Source organism: Eleutherodactylus coqui, chromosome 3 (genome assembly GCF_035609145.1).
Source record: "Eleutherodactylus coqui strain aEleCoq1 chromosome 3, aEleCoq1.hap1, whole genome shotgun sequence".
NCBI classification, from domain to species: Eukaryota; Metazoa; Chordata; class Amphibia; order Anura; family Eleutherodactylidae; genus Eleutherodactylus; species Eleutherodactylus coqui.
The window spans coordinates 231,360,638-231,379,629 of record NC_089839.1 but is presented as its reverse complement, the minus strand read 5'-3'; the positions used below and the strand labels follow the sequence as shown (position 1 = coordinate 231,379,629).

The 18,992-nt window shown below is 44.1% G+C and overlaps 1 protein-coding gene across 1 annotated transcript in view; it reads left to right on the top strand.

Moving 5' to 3' along the window:
* The window catches only part of FAM78B (family with sequence similarity 78 member B), an 88,068-nt gene extending 70,252 nt beyond the window's left edge, over nucleotides 1-17,816 (top strand). Inside the window, exon 2 of the mRNA XM_066594699.1 lies at nucleotides 16,695-17,816. Coding sequence (XP_066450796.1) covers nucleotides 16,695-17,217 — 523 coding nt within the window. The 3' untranslated portion in view covers nucleotides 17,218-17,816. The remainder of the gene's footprint in view (nucleotides 1-16,694) is intronic.
* The last annotated feature ends 1,176 nt before the right edge of the window (nucleotides 17,817-18,992 follow it).

Below are 18,992 nucleotides of genomic sequence, written 5' to 3'. Positions count from 1 at the left end.
ATACATGCAGTTACGTGAAAAAAAAAATGGCCAGCAAAGAATACTCTTTAAAACCGAAGCTTTATTTTAAAATTGTTGTACAAGGTTAAAAATGTGTTGCTTTCTTCCAGAAAAAATGGTACTTCTTAGGGATGAGCGAGTATACTCGCTAAGGCACTACTCGTCCAATTAATGTGCTTTAGACGAGTATCTCCCTGCTCGTCCCTGAAGATTCGGGGGCCGGCGGGGAGAGTGGGGAGGAACAGAGGGGAGATCTCTCTCTCCCTCTCTCCCGCCCGCTCTTCCCTGCTCCCCGCCGCAACTCACCTGTCAGCTGCAGCGGCTCCTGAATCTTCAGGGACGAGCAGGAAGATACTCGTCTAAAGCACATTACTCGGACGAGTAGTGCTTTAGCGAGTATACTCGCTCATCCCACTTCTATTTAAAGGTTGTGTCTGATATTGCCGCACAATGAAAGTGAATAGGATACCAGACACAACCGTGGAGAAGAGTGTTTCTGGAAGAAAGCATCCATGTTCTTCTAACCTCATAGAACCCCTGATGACACTGACACACAGCTGATACAGTTGCATAACTAAAGCACTATGCAGTACTGCAGTCTACTTACTTGGGTTACATAGTAATAGCCTTCATCTTTTATCCCTTTATTATCAGATTTATAGATCGCTCCATATAATGGATGATTACGTTTCAAATCTAAACTAATTCTTGTGTGCTTTTTCTGTTCCAATGTTCTATACTCTAACATCCGATTATTGAGAAAAGGGTCAGCTGGAATCCAATTCTTTACTATGGAGCCAAGATTTACTGGAGACCTGAATCCATGCCTTTTAAAATGGGTCAATTGCTGCTTTATTAAAAAAAAATGATCCTCAACATTTCAAAGTACATTTAGAGAGACTGTAGAAGGATCGGGATTTTTAAGGTTACATTAGATGATTTATCTCAACTGCGTACTTTATAAAGAGTATTAAACATATTGCTAACCTATAATCAATCTATTTTGCACAAAGACAATATAGGTTCTCCTAAAGCGTAACATCTTCTATATGGGCATCAAGGAAGGTCTTTAACCCTTTCCAATCCAATTTGTATCCTGGTTTTCCTAGGGGGCTTACTCTTTTTCTGCCATTATACAATAGCGCTATATGCTGGCTAAAGCCAGTACTGCATGAGGTGACACGTTGGATAGGCTCCGACAGCAGAGAGACTGGCAATATACAGTAAGAGAACCCGGACGGACGTCTTCCAACATTAGAGCTGTACAGCCTTAAATCATAATGTCTTCAGACATCAGACAGTGGATTGAAAAGGGTTAAAAGTTCTAAAATAAATGGTTATTTTGTCCACTTATTACACTTAACGATCGCTACACTAGGAACACCTACTCTATAATGGGTTGGTCCATCTTTTTGGACGATCACAGCTTTCAGATGTCGGAACAGATTCCTCAAGGCGGAGAACATTCTCCATTCTAAACTCCACCCATGTGCGCTGCAGCAGCTCCGTTAGTTGGTGTATATGTTGCAAATAAGTGGAAGCAGATAGCACATCTCTTTCCAGCTTTTCCAAACATGTTCAATGAATTTACAGTCCGGTGAGTTTGGGGGCCAAGGCGGTGTTGATAGTTCATTGTTGCATTCCTCTAACCATTTCCTAGTGATCCGCCCTCAATGACACGGAGCGTTGTCTTGTTGAAAGATGGTACTGTAGTCAGGCAAGACTTCCTGAAGATATGGGTCCATATAGTCAACTAATAGGTCCCTGTAGAAAATCATTCAAGGATTGTGGTACAATGACCAATGATCCTAAGCCTAGCTAGGAAAATGCTTCCTAGACCATGACGCTGCTATCACTGGCCTGTTAAAACCCAACGGTGCACCCACAGGATATGGCTTCATGCCTTTTATGCTAGATGTAAACCCAGCCATCTATGTGGTTCAGCAGGAAACTTGACTTGTCACTTCAGAGGACCTTCTACCAGGTTCCAAGGTCCATTGACATCTTTCCTGCACCCATGTGAGATGTTGTTGGCGATGACATGAAGTTATTAGGAGTACCCTTGTTGGCCTTTGGCTGTTAAACCAGGTTGACACAAGGTACGCTGCATGCTGACTGCATAAATTTATCTACACTTTCCCATTGTTGTACTGCCGATATTAGTTCAACTCCTGTGGCACACTTTGGCTATGATACCAGATATGCCACTTGGTACTCGCCTCTAGGATCAACCGCACGTAACCTGTCACTTTGTGATCTTCTGTCAGACGTCTACCCATGGTTCAACCAGTCTTGGTACACTCTTGATACCATGCTTCAGGAACAGCCAACAAGTGCGGCTATATCAAAAATACTGGCACCAGACTTCCTGGCACCAACCATCTGCCCGCAGTCAAAGTCACTCAAGTCACCATGTTTACTCATGACTGCCATATGTTGCCTTCTAATGCACAGAGGAGAGGTCAGCACATTATCTGAGAGCAGATTGTGGTGTGGCCATCACGTCAGATCACGTTACTGATCACAAGATGTCACATGCCAGCTGTTCCTAATGCAGCGATCATTTAGTGTATATACTGGACTCTTATTTCCATGTCTGAATGAAAGCAACAGCGTATGCTGTATATATACTAGTATCAAATATCTTGTCATTAACAGTACAGCCATTGGAGGGAAAATAATCAAAGACTAATGCCAGGATGTAGGGGAAATGGTTGGTTTCAAACATCATGTGCCATGCAAGACCACAATTCATAATACTGGATAGTCTGTACATGGGACACAAATTTTGGATCAAGGCTCCTCCAGGTGGTTCTACTGGGGTCCCAGCAGTGGGAACATCCAGGATGTCACCGGTGCTCGAAGTTTGTGCCACCGGAAATCAAAAATAATCTGTTTTTCTTTCTCCTGAACTAGTATATGACATTAAAAAAATAGTCAATTATGTTGCTAACTAAGATTCATATAGACCGCCCTCACACGGCCTATGGGTGCTATTTGCTGCAGATCTGCAGTGCGGCGCGGCTTCCGCGGCATATATCCGTCCGTGGGCAGGAGCCCATAACCAAAGAGCAAGGCCTGTGCAGCATATATTCACTACTGCCTCAACTGCACCTTACCACCAGCTGGAGGATCCCTCACAGTTTTAGATATATAGTTAGAATTTGCGTGGCTTTTGTAATTTTCTTTGGATTGGTTTTTCTGTAACACATTACAGCGTGGTATTCCAGAGTCTGTGCTTCACACTGAGCAAATACTGTAAAGATCTGTGGATAGCATTTGACTCCATGATTCCTGTAGTCATTGCAGGTAGCCTTGCTAATTGCTGCTGGCTAAGCTGAGCATGCTTCGTTAACATCAGAGGAAAGAGTTTCCTTGTTAGTCGCAGAAACAAATGTACATTAACCCCTTAATGACAGCCAATACGCCTTTTGACAACCTGTATCGGCGGTCTATGCATGAAGAGAGATCGGAGGGCGACCTCTCTTCATACGGCGCGGTTGTCAGCTGTTTATTATCATAGCTTTTGCCATAGCTATAATAAAAAAATCAAAATTCTAAAACAAAAATGCATATTTGGTATCGCCGCGTCCGTAAAAGTCCGATATATCAAAGTAGCGCATTATTTACCCCACGCGGTGAACGTCTTCTGGAAAAAAAATAAAGAACGCCAGAAATACACTTTTTCGGTCACCCTGTCTCCCAGAAAAAAATGCAATAAGAAGTGATCAAAAAGTCATATGTATTCTGAAATGGTACCAACGTAAACTACAGGATGTACCACAGAAAATGAGCCCTCGCACAACTACGTCGACATAAAAATAAAAAAGTTATTACGTGCAGAAGATGGCGGCAGAAAATAATAAAGAAAAAATGAAATGTCTTTGAAAAAAAATAGAAGTAGTACAGCAAAAAATAAAAACGACACAAGTTTGGTATCGTAGTAATCGTACTGACCCATAGAATAAAGTTTATCATGTCATTTTTGTTGCAATTTGTGTGCTGTAGAAACAAGACGCAACGATAGATGGCGGAATGACGTTTATTTTTTCATTTTACTCCAGGTTTAAAAGTTTTTCAGTACAATATATGGTACATTAAATAGCACCATTGGAAAATACAACTTTTCCTGCAAAAAACAAGCCCTCATACAGCCACGTCGATGGATAAATAAAGGAGTTACGATTTTTTTAAAAGGGGGGAGAAAAGAAACGAAAATGGAAAAAAAGGGGGTTAAAGACCTCTGCAGATATGAGGTAGGAGGAATGAATATTGAGAGGTTCAACCCAGCTTTCTCAAAGCCCGAATGGTGGCATGTTGACATTAGATCACACCTTCCCTTTTAGAATGGGTCTAGTAGGTTGTTCCCCCAGATCACATACTAAGCCCATCCCACCACTGCCACCAATTGTCACAAATTGGACGGCAGTTTACAGGTTCGACAGTCACCAACCTGTGACGTCAACACCAAGGGGCAGACCTGCAGTGTTGACTTAGTTCTGGCTCCCCAGATCCTGCACCCATGCAAGATGGAACCCCAAATGACACCCTGCATGGTGTAGCACGCCCCAACACACCTCGCTTCAACAACTAACCAACAGAACAGCCAAGCACGGGCCTTCTTCAAGGAACAGCTTTAAGGCAGTAGATGTTTCTTATGCTTTAGAAAATGTTGTATTTGGAAGAAGTCAGAGGAAACCTGGCAAAAGCAGGACACAGAAAGCAGCAACAGTTCCACCATCACCAGCAGCAACAGCAATCTGAGGGCAGAGTGTGCTGTTTGTGGAAGCATGAGAGCTGGAGCTCCATATTTTCTGCTATCAGGTTGGCCCCATTGTCACTCACGACCTTGCCTGGCTTTAGATTGTGTGGTGTCAGCCTGGACCTGAAAAGCCATCAATAGCTCTTTGGCCATGTGGCTGCACTCCCCTAGACATATGAGTTTTAGGAAATCATTTTGGCATTTACCATGTGCACCGTTGTACGGGGGTTGGATTTGAGATTGGACTTTGTCACATACAGATATCTGTGCTGATGTTGAGAGTGTTTAAAGGTGGTATGAAAATGTAGAGGAGGAGGGGGATAAGGAGAGGACAGACAAGAATGAGTGTCCCACAACTCTTGGGGGTACCATGAAATGTGGATCACCACTTTTGGCTTCATGCCCCACTGGCAGGGCATTGAGCCAGTGTGCTGTTAAGGATATGTAATGTTATGGCTGTGTTTGCTGGAACACCTGTCCATGGTCAGATGCACCCTGCCACTGACATCGCTCTTTAATGCTGGGGACACATTATTACTCACATGGCGGTGCAGGGCAAGAACTTCTTTCTGGGCAAAGAAATAGCGGCTGAGCATCTGGTACTGTGGCCCAAGTGGACTTTCCAAGCCAGCAAGCTGTAGGAGTTCATGTGACTGTTCATAAACGTTGTATTAAGATTATTTACATTCTTGCCTTGTTTGAAACACCACAGGTCTTACAGATGACCGTTCTATCATCACCTGTGGTTTCAAAGAATTATCAAGATGTACAAGTCCTGAGTAGACCTAGTTGTGGGCCTGATGTTGCTGCTACTGTGACTAGTAGTACCTGAGGGTTTTTCTGCAACACCCTACTCGCTGCCTTGGTAGGGTGCTGCCCTGCACGTCCACCTCTTCTACCTCCTCCCAGCGAGCTCCTTTTGATGACTCTCTTTGTCTCTCCATGTTAGATTCAGTATTTGATCCCCTTCCATTTCCTCTTCATCGTCCTACTCGTCCGGAGAGATCTCTGTCACATGAGCATCGGGACCTGACATCTCTGTTTCCACAACTCCTTGTTGCCTGTGGAGGGCTGACCCACCCTCATCTTTCTTTTCGCAGGAAAAAACATCGTTAGGCATCGGTGCATTCAATGTCTTGGTCTTCTCCCTCTGGTTCTTGGGATTGCCTGGTTGACATCTGTAACACTAATCATCAAAAAGATCAGCTTGATCCATGTGGACTGCATCGGAGGGTGTGGGGGATTTGGCACAAAGAGAAATAGAGGGGGTTGCTCATGGCCGACTGGTGCAGACTGCAGTGTGTCTATGACTGGGAGAAAAAGGAGGTGGTGGTACTTGAGACATACTGTATCATCTACTCTATACCCTGTGCTGCGGATGTAACACATGGGCAGAACCACTTCAAGCAGCTCCTACTGAAGTTGCCAGTCCATAGAAGTGCCAACTTGGCTCATCCTCTAACACCAACCTGTCCTCTACCCTTTGCTTTGTTCATGATTCCTTTTTATTACTTTTGTTTACTTTTTAGTGCAATTTTATGTACCTTATCAGCTAACTTTATAGTTTGCAGCACACCACTGCTAGCTGTATATGTATAGTGGCCCGGAGAGGGCACTACGTATTTACATAGTAACATAGTATGTAAGGCCGAATGCAGACAATGTCCATCTAGTCCAGCCTGTTAGAATGGGTTGTGGTTTTGGTTGTAGAATTTGATGTGGTTTTATGTGTGTAAGTGTCTTTAAATGCGGATTTATAATAATAAGGATTTTGGTGATTGGAGAAGTAGAGGTTAATCATAATCTCCCTGACAGCAGCTCCCTTTCCCCATTGGTTGGCAGTCAGAAGGGTGACAGTGAGAGGAGGCCGGTGATTGGGTGGAAAAAAAAGGAAAAGTTCCGCACAGGTCGGCAGTTGGTCAGTCAGTTGGGAGTTAGCAGTCAAAGAGAGAGGATCGAGTAAGAGCAGGAGAGAGAGAAGAAGATGGTGCTATGAAAAGGAAAAGGTGTAGCTTAATAACATAGATATTAAAATAGCAAGAAAGATATAGAAAGCAGTTTAAAGATGGAAGATGTGGCAAGATTTTATTAAGAAAGGGAAGACATAAGAAAAGGGAAGATAGATAAATAAAATAATTTTAAAAACTATTTATTGAAGAAAGAAAGACGAACTTCTCCAATCATCAAACTCCCAGAAAGGATATACTGCATGCCAACTGCCTACATGAAAAATTGAGACTAAGGGCGCCCACCCACTGGCGTTTTTTTACCTGCGTTTTGCGTTTTTCCTGCACAGGCATAGAGATAACATGTGTTCCTGTCCACTGGCGTTTTTTTTGCGTTGCGTTTGCGTTTTTAACATAGGAACTGTCAGTTGCATATGTGTCCTTATTTTTCTCCTAATGCACCCATGAATGTCAATGGAAATTCACGGAAAAGCCGCGAAAAACGCGCGGAAAAATCGCGGGAAACGCGGCGAAAACGCTGCGTTTTTTCCCCGCGGAAAACGCAAACGCCAGTGGGTGGGCGCCCTAAAAGGGAGTTATATTGTTTTACCTGTTTTTAGGGATATAGCGAGGATGGTAGCGTCTGGCCCTGAGACTACCTTTTGCATTGCCCTCTGTAAAAACTGCCATCAGCAATGCCCCCCATTCTGGCTATGGCACGCTGCTTCGTAAGGCCTTCAGATACTTTGAAGTAGACGGACTGGTGACATTGAACAATCTGGGGCCGCCGATATGCACTATGTCTATTTGCTGTTGTACTGTTGGGGTTTCTCTGTGTTATATTAACAAAAATAGCATGCCAACTAAATAACCCATAATCCCTGGGAATCACAAGATGTGAGAACAGAAGGCCATACAGTACAGCTTCTATCTTTGTGAACTGTCCCTGTTCGACGTAGCATAGTTGAATTCCCCAAACCCCATGGCTAGCTGCATAAGGCCTGCAATTAAAGGGGTTGTCCCGCGCCGAAACGGGTTTTTTTTTTTTCCAACCCCCCCCCCCCCCCCCCGTTCGGCGCGAGACAACCCCGATGCAGGGGTTAAAAAAGATCACCGGACAGCGCTTGCCTGAATCCCCGCGCTCCGGTGACTTCTTACTTACCCGGTGAAGATGGCCGCCGGCATCTTCTCCCTCCGTGGACCGCAGGGCTTCTGTGCGGTCCATTGCCGATTCCAGCCTCCTGATTGGCTGGAATCGGCACGTGACGGAGCGGAGCTACACGGAGCCCCATTGAGAAGATAAGAAGACCCGGACTGCGCAAGCGCGTCTAATTTGGCCATTAGACGGCGAAAATTAGACGGCAACCATGGAGACGAGGACGCCAGCAACGGAGCAGGTAAGTGAAAAACTTTTTATAACTTCTGTATGGCTCATAATTAATGCACAATGTACATTACAAAGTGCATTAATATGGCCATACAGAAGTGTATAGACCCACTTGCTGCCGCGGGACAACCCCTTTAATCCATAGTGGCCGGACTGGGGACTCTGAACGTTATGCAGCTTTTTTCTCTGTCCCCTCCAATATAACCCCGGTATACAAGCTTTCATTCCAGCAAAAATATATCCCCTGTAGAATATCTGGCCCTAACAACAGACTGCATATTATATAGGCCTATAAACATGCTGCAGCTTCTCTGTCCTAGCTCATCTGTAAAATGGCCACTGGTTACACTGTGCCTATGTTATATATAACTACGTCATGTGATGCAGGAATCCAATGAAACTGCTGCCCATATGGAAGATGGAGGACACATTTGGTGACATCAGCAAGGTGCCCTGGCTGGTGATTGGCTACATTTTGACCATTATTGACAAAAATTGATATGGAGTTTCCCTACTCAATTTTGCAAAAATCAGGGCGATTTTTATTGCCCAGCTGATCAAGAGGACCAAATACTTCTGACATAGATTTGAGAGCATATCGCTCCTGGCTGCTGCCAGTTCAGCATTTACATCCTCTACATCTCTATCCTTTCAGAGTAGCAAAGTGCAAAATAGTGCACGCACCTTCAGTGAGTGTTCGGACAGCAATTATCCCTTCTGACTGCGGCTGTTTTGCGTGGATCCCTTATAGGACTTCCGTAAAGGTGCATGAGTCCTCTACTGTACCTCTCAAAAAAGACATAGGCAAACTGGAGCAAGTTCAGAGCAGAGCAACCAAGATGGTGAGCGGTCTGCAAATCATGTCCTATGAGGAACGGTTAAAGGATCTGGGAGTGTTTAGCTTGCAAATAAGAAGGCTGAGAGGAGACTTAATAGCGGTCTACAAATATCTGAAGGGTTGTCACAGTGCAGAGGGATCAGACCTATTCTCATTTGTACAAGGAAAGACTAGAAGCAATGGGATGAAACTGAAAGTAGGAGACACAGATTAGATATTAGACAGTGAGGGTGATCAGTGAGTGGAACAGGTTACCACAAGAGGTGGTGAGTTCTCCTTCAATGGAAGTGTTCAAACAAAAGCTGGACAAATATTTGTCTGGCATGATTTAGTGAATCCTACATTGATCAGGGGGTTGGACCCGATGACCCTGGAGGTCCCTTCCAACTCTACATTCTATGATATATGCTTCTGCCTTCATACCGAGCACACGGGCTTGTCAGGTCATATTCCTTACGAATTTAACAGACAGTAAATCATGACACATTCCACAAACACTATATGTAAAATGGTTTAATCCCGTATTGCTAGAGGAAAATTACTCGGAGTATGGCAGCGTTGTATGGCAGTGCACAGATCTTATATGGCTTCATATTAAAGGAACCATAGAGCCTCTGTGCCTACATGCACTTACCACTGCAAACTGTAACAAATTGTTGCATAGTTCCAGACTTGAAGACTGAATTGCTAAAATATGCTATGCGTTTCCATGCTGTGATATGAAATCCTTGCTGTGCTAATTGAGTAAGATTATGTGCAGGTGGATATGCTGGCGTGTATAAATAGCGGTGGAGAACACGGAGTTGATCCAACACTTGATTAGACAGCAAGGAGGGGGGTCCTGTTTACTGGCTACACAGAGGAACAGATATGACAGCACAGACATTAATCTGGAGACAGGGGAACCATTAACATATCAGCGCTTGTGTAGGTGAGAAGGTTAAACCGCCTTACAGTAATCACTAGATGCCATTTACAGCGTGATCTTTTTAGCTGCTCGGGGGTTTCCTCAATATCTGCCGCCATACATTGTATCATAGTTGTGTCACGGGGAAATAAGAGCTCCACGTTGTTACATTGAGAAGATGGCTTTTTCTCTACCCCTTCAGTTCAGTTTTACTCCCCCCTCTTGTACTGCGGGTGAATGATGTGTCATCCTCTATTATTCCTTTACACATTGGCGCTGTTAGCGGAGACAGTTAAAAGGGCCGTAAGCTGTGGTCGCTGATGGGAAAAAAAAGACTCGCCACAACCATGCAGTGGGGTTGTTGCTTAGAGACTGTTTCCTAGAAAGATGTGCATTGGGCGGAAGTGCCGGTCCTCACTGCGGAGAGAAGACTTAGGAGGTCAGAAGGGAGGCTGCAACTGAATTTCCCAGCAGCGCCACCACAGGAGAAATGAAGCATTACACAGTTCCTACTGGGAGCAATGAATTGTTCCTTCAGCAGACAATGCTCTCTGTTCTCTGCAGCTATTCTCTGCTATGGAGGACACCCCGCTATTAACTCAGTCCTGAATGGGGTATTTGAAAATGAATGCTCCTAACCAGACAAACATTTACATTCCGGGAAAGACAATATGTATGAAGAAAACCCTTTTGCACTCATAAGAGGGACAACAGGAATAGCGTAATTTCACTTACTTGGGAGGAGGGGGTATGGTATTAACATATGCCCCCTCCTAAAGGTGCGTTAGAGGGTCCATGAAATGCCAGGTACAGATGAGATGTTTATTAGACCCAAGTGCAGGAAGACGGTGCAACGCGATCCTTAATGCGCTTATTGTGGAACGCAAGCTTGCATTCCAGTAGTCAAGGAGCCTGGCAGGGGGAGAAGGCGCACGCCACCGCGTCTAAAGAGACGTCACCAAGTGCTTCATCAGCGGCGAGGCGCGAGCCTGAATAACTTTATAAACAATTTATAGTATTTGCTGCTACTTTTTGTTTTTGTTTTAAACGCCTTTAGGCCCAATGTCCACAGGCGGATTTGAATTGCGGAATCCACTGTTGAAGGCGCTCGTAGGGAAGCATGGGGCGTCCGTATTCAATTAACACTTGCGGATTAGATTTGCTGATGCCACACATGAAAATAAAAACGCAGAATGTTCCCTTTTACTGTAGATTCCGCGCAGACGGGCTGCACAGATATTTATGGAAGCGAGCGATCTGCAATGCATCTGCAATTCAATTGCGGATGCATTGCAGATTTGTAGACCAAGCAGGGAGGCGGAGGAAGGCAGGCACTTTGGGCTTGCGTTTTTTTCCACTGTGAAAAAAAAAAAATAATCGCATCGCGATCGCCGGCAAGCATTTAAAAATAATTTCCTCACTGACATGCAGAACTTCCGCTGCGGAAATTTGCGTGTGCCGTGGACATGAGGTTAGGCCCAATGTCCACTAGTAGCAGAAAATGAGCAGCATAGCCACGCAGGAATTCACAGTAATTGCATCCGCCTTGATGCTCCTTTATTTGCTCCAGAGAAAAGACATACAATGTTTCAACCCCTTCTGGGGTCTTTGTCAATGTCCGCTGGCAGACTTGAATTGCTGGTGCCCCACGCGGACGATCCGCAGTTCAAGGCGCCAATAGAGAAACGTGTGTCAGCAGCTAAATTAAAGCATGCGGATTTGTTTTGCGAACCTTTTGGACCGCACACATCTGCAGTGGAGAAAATGAAGATCTGGACGGGTAAGCAGAAGACCCGCAGTGTCCTCGGCCACGGGCAGGCTCGGATTATGACTCAAGCTCCCGCAAATGCGGGATCCGATGCGCCCGTGGACATGAGGCCTTAACGTTTGTGTCCAGTACTCACCTAGAGGTGAAAAGTTCTTTATTTGGATCCACATAAGAGAACAGGGTGGTTGGGGCATATCTGATCTTACACATGAAGCTTAAGGGGGTTTTCCAGGAAAATACTTATTAATGATCTATCCTCAGGATTACCTGATCAGCTGATCGACTGGGGTCCTGAACAACAGATCCCTGCCGATCCGCTATGGTCCTGAGCGGCAGACCCCAACCGAGGATAGGTCATTATTATCTTTGATCATCAGTGTCCTTCATATTGGGAAAAGAATTGTTACTTTTAGTCCGGGCTCTCTACCATCATCCAGCCTGAACCCCCGCTAGCGGTTGACATCTCTGGACATGTATGTTCGAGGGGAGCTGAAGATATCAGTCACTAGTTAAAGGGCCAGGTTTATGCTGAATGAGGAGGAATGAGCCCGGATTACTATTGGCATGTGAACCGAGCATTGAACCATTCACACCTCATTGGCATACCACGGAAGCGCCAATTTCAGGGTCCAGAGAGCAGTATGAATGTAAAAGAATAGTCTCATTACACTTGTGGTCCCCCATATCTGGTTAGCGTAGGTATTGTATATGGGGGACATTGTTCTGACCAGCTTCCTTTAAGTGAAGCAAATGACAACATACAGTATGTTAGGAATCCTTCCCATAGCTACAAATAATGTATGCATTCTCGCAGCACCTATATTTCCAAGCAGATCATAGCCATGGTCATGTAATCACTAACATTATAAAGCCGGGCTCACATGGCTGTAAGTGGATTCCAGCTGTGAACCCGGCCGTGACCCTGCGTACTGCGTAAATTGTCCTGCGCCGGACCGTGCACTCATGCGGATGGTCATGCACCTTTTTTTCTGCGGTAAAATAGAACATGCTGTGTTTTATTTCACATGAGCAAATTACGCAATTGCGACCAGCTAATGCGATTAGAACTCCGTAATTCAGTGCATTTGATTGATTCGCGTATTACTGAGAATCACACGTTTGTGGAATCCGCAATTTAAATCTGGTTGTGTGAGACAATTCCAATACTTGAGATGGAGTACATTTCCTTCATTACAGATCATTTTGGTACGTCTCTTGGTACTCCCCCATTTACAATTGTCAATATAAAACCTCCTGATCTTTGCTGATTCAGAACAATAGTTATTTTGCTCTCATTAAGGGGTTATCTGGGAAGCAAAAATGATTCAACATTGGTTTTATTACACATAGTGAAGGCAGATAATAACTCATGCCAGCCGTTAAAGATGCGCTGATACCCAGTACTGACCCCCGGCCACAAGGTACAGGAAATTCTGTAGCGTCTTGCTGAGATATTATGTATCAACGCAGTACCATGTGACTGGGGGAGGGGGAATTCTCCCCTCCCTTTCATGTTGACTCCACACTGATCACTTGACCTCAAGGAGCTTGAGCAAATCTAGATTTCCAGCCTCCAGCTGACACCCCAACACCATCATAAGTGAGAGCCATGGGGCCGGAAGGGTGGTGGTAAAGGGTGTAGCGGGAAAATGGAGCATTCTGGGATTTGTAGTCTTTCAATACCAAGCAACGGCTGTAAGAACGGGGAATGGAAGTAGTAAAATATACAACTTTTTCACATGGAATATTCATTGGATCTCATAAATTACATTTTTTTTAATGCCACCCAATAACCCCCTTCACCCTCTCCCTACTAGTGATAGACATATTATTATATTGCACTTATATTATTTAATGTGTTTGGAAGGTATAGCGCGAGATGCCTTGCTTTACCCAGCTAAGTTCATCCTTCCGCTCTGACACCTAGTGGCCAATATGAAAACTAGTATTTCATTATTTTATATGCATAGCCACGACACAATATAGCTGCAGCCTGTCACATTCCATATCTGTTGGGCCGTACTTTTTAGTACGAGGGAATTGACTAAATATAATATATATGATTCACCATCAGCCGTGTTAGTAAATTATTGACTCCACTGGTAGAACTGGTGCCGCATTGGTGAGGGAATGCATGTTATTAGTACGTATGATTATTGCTTTCCACATCTCTAAAGAGTGATTCTACAAAATGTCTTCATGGAAAACTTTATCACGATTTTCTCTATGGTGTATTTTTTCCTCTGTAATATTGTTCTTGTCTGGCTGTTTTTGGCTTAATTTAAGTTTTTTTTGAGACTCTAATATTTATAAATAGAGATGGGCTAGTATACTCGCTAAGGCACATTACTCGAGCAAGTAGTGCCTTAGCCACGTATCTCCCCGCTCGTCTCTAAAGATTCGGGGGCCGGCGCCGGTGACAGGTGAGTTGCGGCGGGGAGCAGGGGGAGAGAGATCTCCCCTCCGTTGCTCCCCCCCCCCCCCCCCCCCCGCCGCTCCCCAAATCTTTAGAGACGAGCGGGGAGATACTTGGCTAAGGCACTACTCGCTCGAGTAATGTGCCTTAGTGAGTATACTCGCTCATCTCTATTAATAACCTAGCATAAGCCATCATTATCCGATTGGTTGGGGTCGGACTCCCGGCTCCGCCACTGATCACCGCTGTGCTTGTGCAATCGCTGCAGCCTTTTCATTGTCCACCATACACAGCCACTTCAAACGTGGCAGAGCTGTGCATGGTGATCAGTGAAGAGGCTGCTTAGTAGGGGTGCTGGGAGTTGGACTCATACCAGTCTGATATTATAACCTATCCTGAGGACAGGCTATTAACCCCTAACCCTAAAGGGCATACATGTATGTCCTGCGACTGCAAGGTTTATATGGAGTGGTCTTGGGAGCTGAGCCTGCTCCGTACACAGTGGGTGGTCAAAGACAGCCAACACCTTCCCACAACAGCCACAATCCGAGATAAGTCCAATCACTACTGTTAAGCATTTAGATTCCGCTATCAAATCTGAGAGCGGCATTAAGATGGCCTGAAAGAGTTGGGTACGAATTGCATACTCCGCGAGAGGAAGAAAAGTCGCAGCACACATTATTTTACTGCGTAATCCATGCAGACGGCCTCCATTGTTGTGAAGGGAGGCATCTGACCCGCAGCCCGTACGCTATTAATATTGCATATGGGCTGCAGGGGCCGAGTCCTCGCTGAGCGCAGGGTCATCGGGCTCACAGCTGGAATCCAATGTGGGCCTCCCGCATGCGGAATCCGACCCACTCATGTGAGCCAAACCCTTTGACCTCTACCTCATAGTGTGGAAAAATAGATTATTTATATCTATTCATGATGTTGTCTTTATCGTTCCTAACCGTTCTTATACGGTTATAAGAATTTTGGTTCTAATTTATAGTTCCATATCCCCCTGCGTGGTGCGTCCGCGGCAAATGTGTGATAAAGTGTTTATGTTTTATAATTCAATAAATATCTTTGAAAGATAAGACGTGCCTGTGGCAAGGCTTAATAGAATGCCTGCAGAGATACAATATACTGCATAAGCATGTTGTATAAGCAGTCATATAATCGTGAGTTCAAGTACCCTATGGGGACTTAAAAGGAAATTAAAAATAAGTTAAAGTTTTTTAATTATTATAAAAAAATGAAGAGATATTAAAAGTTAAAAAAAACTTTTTGAATGCCGTAAAAATAAATCCCCTCCAAAATGGTGCAATTGTTGTTTTTTGACCTGCTTCACCCCACTTAGAAATTTTTAAAAGTCTTCTTACACATTATATGGGAAGGTAAATGATACCATTGAACTATAGAACTCGTTACGCAAAAAATAATACATATTGTAGATATATAAAAAAAAGTAAGGATTTTTTGAAAATGGGATTACTGAAACCACAGAATGTAACCTGGACACAGGAGCATCAATGACTATTGGTCATGAAAGGGATAAGCTCTCCATCATGGAACTGTTATGTTGTGCTCCTGGGACCTGTAGTTGTGCTGGTGGGTGTGGATTTCTCCAGCCAGCCAATCCCCGCTGGTCTGCTTCTCATATATACCAGCCCCCTGCAAGAGGAATCTGGTAGGTTTTCACTGTAGGGTTGGGTTTTCTTGCATGCCTGTTATTTCTTTTGTGTATAGGTGTGAACAGTGTCATGTTCAGTGTCTGTGCAGGTGGCCGGACATCAGGTGTGAACAGGCATTTTCAGTGTATAGGTGTGGGAACAGTGATGTGTTCAGTGGGTCTGCGCAGGTGGCTAGACATTATGTATGAGCAGTCCTGTTTTTTGCTGCATGCTATCCCTAGTGTGTTGATGTGAACTGCGTCCTGCCCTGCTTTGGTTCATTTTCCACCGTGGCAGTTAGGTCCATAGGTTCTAGCATCAGGGCTTGCCTCATTAGATTTGGGACCCACGAGACAATGAGGACCCTTGAAGTAGGCTCACGGGCTTAAGTTTCTTGGCCAATCCACTAACTAATACCTCGTACATTTATAACTATTCCATCTAGTTATGTGCGCAGGTATGCTTGGTGAGTGTTTTGGTCACCAGTTCAGTCTATGTTATGGCTGTCCGTGAGTCCAGTCCCCCCAGTACGCAGTTCTCCCCTTTGTGTTTTGTGTGTGCATTTGCGCACTATTTCCAGTTTTGGAACTGGTGCATTCGTGCTGAAGCAGGGCACGCCTAGCGAACGTAACAGGAACGCTGTACCTCTATTTTCTATCTTGTAATGATCTCTACGAGTGCAAAAAAGGAAAAGTAAGCTGAACATATCACATTTAGTTGCCTGTTGTAGGCTGCAGGGACAAATCTGAACATCCAATATATTACCATTAACCCCTTCACCAGCCATGTTAATAAGTTGTTACTGTGAACCTTTACACAATCCTAGACCACCAGGGATGTTATTATGAACTTCTTCACCGCTCTTGTCATGCATATATATAAGCCAAGATATAGGACTAACAGCCAAATACTGATTTAAAATTGAATATCATGGCAGCATGGTTAATATATTCTATCAAGAATGAATGCTATTTTCCTTACCTGACAATATGTGTTTTCTATTTCCACTTAGGTCAAGCTGGGAGCTCCCTGACTTAAGAGAAGGACGGGTAAAAGCCATTAGTGACTCAGACGGAGTAAGCTACCCTTGGTATGGAAACACCACTGAAACTGTGACCTTGATGGGTCCCACGAACAAAATTTCCAGGTTCTCTGTCAGCATGAATGACAACTTCTACCCCAGTGTGACTTGGGCAGTGCCTGTGAGTGAAAGCAATGTGCCCATGCTCACCAGAATTAAGAGAGACCAAAGTTTCACGACTTGGCTGGTAGCTATGAATGCAAACACCAAGGAGAAAATCATTCTACAAACCATAAAATGGAGGATGAGGGTAGATATTGAAGTGGATCCCACTCAAATGCTGGGTAAACGGGCCAGATTGGTGGGTAGGACTCAGCAGGAGCAGCCAAGAATTTTAAGCCGCATGGAGCCAATCCCACCGAACGCACTGGTAAAGCCTAATGCTAACGATGCACAGGTGCTAATGTGGAGGCCGAAAAGAGGACAACCGGTAATAGTTATTCCTCCTAAGTAGGACTGAATGGACAATCAAGAATGAGAAGAGGAAAACAAGGGATTTTAAAGCTACTTTTTAGCTTCGAGGATAATGCATGGGGACGACAAAGCTAAAACAATTCTTGCAGTGATTATTTATTATGCACATTTTTGAATGTGTATAAACATTTTCTACAATTTATTTATTTGAATGAACTCAAAAGGCATTTGCCATCACTGTTTCATAGTGCCTGTGGCCAAACAGAAGTAAAAACAGATGCTCAGTTAATGACTTTGCTATCAGTTAAGCCTATGTATGCGGTGCTGTTTGCATTTCTAAAGAATCACTTTGTTTGAATGCAGTTCCAGGGAATTTATTAAGAAATTAAGAATGGGACAATTAATGTAATAGAGCAATCTATGCTGCCTAACCAATACAACGAGAAATTAAAATTTGGATGCTCAAATCAGATGTTTCAGTCTTAAAAATTCAGCAGTTGAACCGAAGATGCCATTATATATTAAACATAGTATTGACTGAATTGCTAATATGTTTTCCTATGAAGTGATCCACATGTGAAGCTTAGATTCTCCTTTGAATAATGTTTTTTTTTTTTTGTACATAGAGATGAGTGAACACGCTTGTTTAAGGCTGATGCTCGATCGAGCATCGGTCTTGCCGAGTAACTGATTACTCAACCGAGTACCATGCGGGGGGGCGGTGGGGGTAGAGAGAGAGAGATCTCTCTCACTCCTCCCCCCTCCCGCATGGTGCTCGATCGAGTGATCAGTTACTCGGCAAGACCGATGCTCGATCGAGCATCAGCCTTAAACGAGCGTGTTCGCTCATCTCTATTTGTAACCATACAGATGACGCCTACATAAAAACATTAAAGGGAACCAGTCACTGAGTTAATGCTGCCCAAACCACAGGGAGGATGAACCTAAGTACTCCCAAGTTTTATTCTGAAACACTGCAGTTTTTAATGGTAAACATACTTTGAAGTCTGTCTACTTGACTTGGGAACTGAGCCCTTGAGTCAGAGAGGCGGGCCGCGCTGGCTTTTCCCCACCCGCAGCATGTTGACTGACAGCTTGCTCCTCTCCCTGCTTAGATGTAGGGAGAGATCTATTGGTCAACATGCTGCAGGTGGGGAAAGCTTGGCACGACCTGCTACTTTGACCTGAATGCTCTGAGTCAAACTGGCAGACTACAAAGTGTGTTCATTCTGAAAAGCCGCAGGGGTCAAACACCACAATAACGTTTTACTCCTGACTCTGACACCAGCAAAGACTCTGACACTGATGACACTGACAACACTGACAACTTCACAATGGCATGTCAAATGCTGTTGTAATTAAATAAGCCCCAATGCATGTGCCTCCTAGCTGCCTCACAAATGTAACTCATGTGTGACTGTTAGTTCTGACTTTCTTCAGTGGATTAGCATCAGATACATTTCGGCTTATTTACTATTCAAAATACAACAGTTTTCTGGTGCAAATTACTCCCAAAAAATTGTCTTGCACCATATTTATCATGTGATTTTAGGCACTTTCGGAAAGTTTTTCCGTCTTGTCCAAAAAAGATGTGTGGCTTAAATTGCGCTAAAAATTGGGCCAAATTGTGTGCAATTTTTGGTGTAAACTAAGCCAACTAATAGATAGTCTAAACTTAGATGAAACAGTCTTAAGATTCTACATAATTATTATTCAATGATAAATCTGGCACATTATAGGACTGTCTAGACTAAAAATGCACGGTCTCACTTTTAGACAGTATTAGTAAATAAGCCTCATTGGATGTGCTTGCTC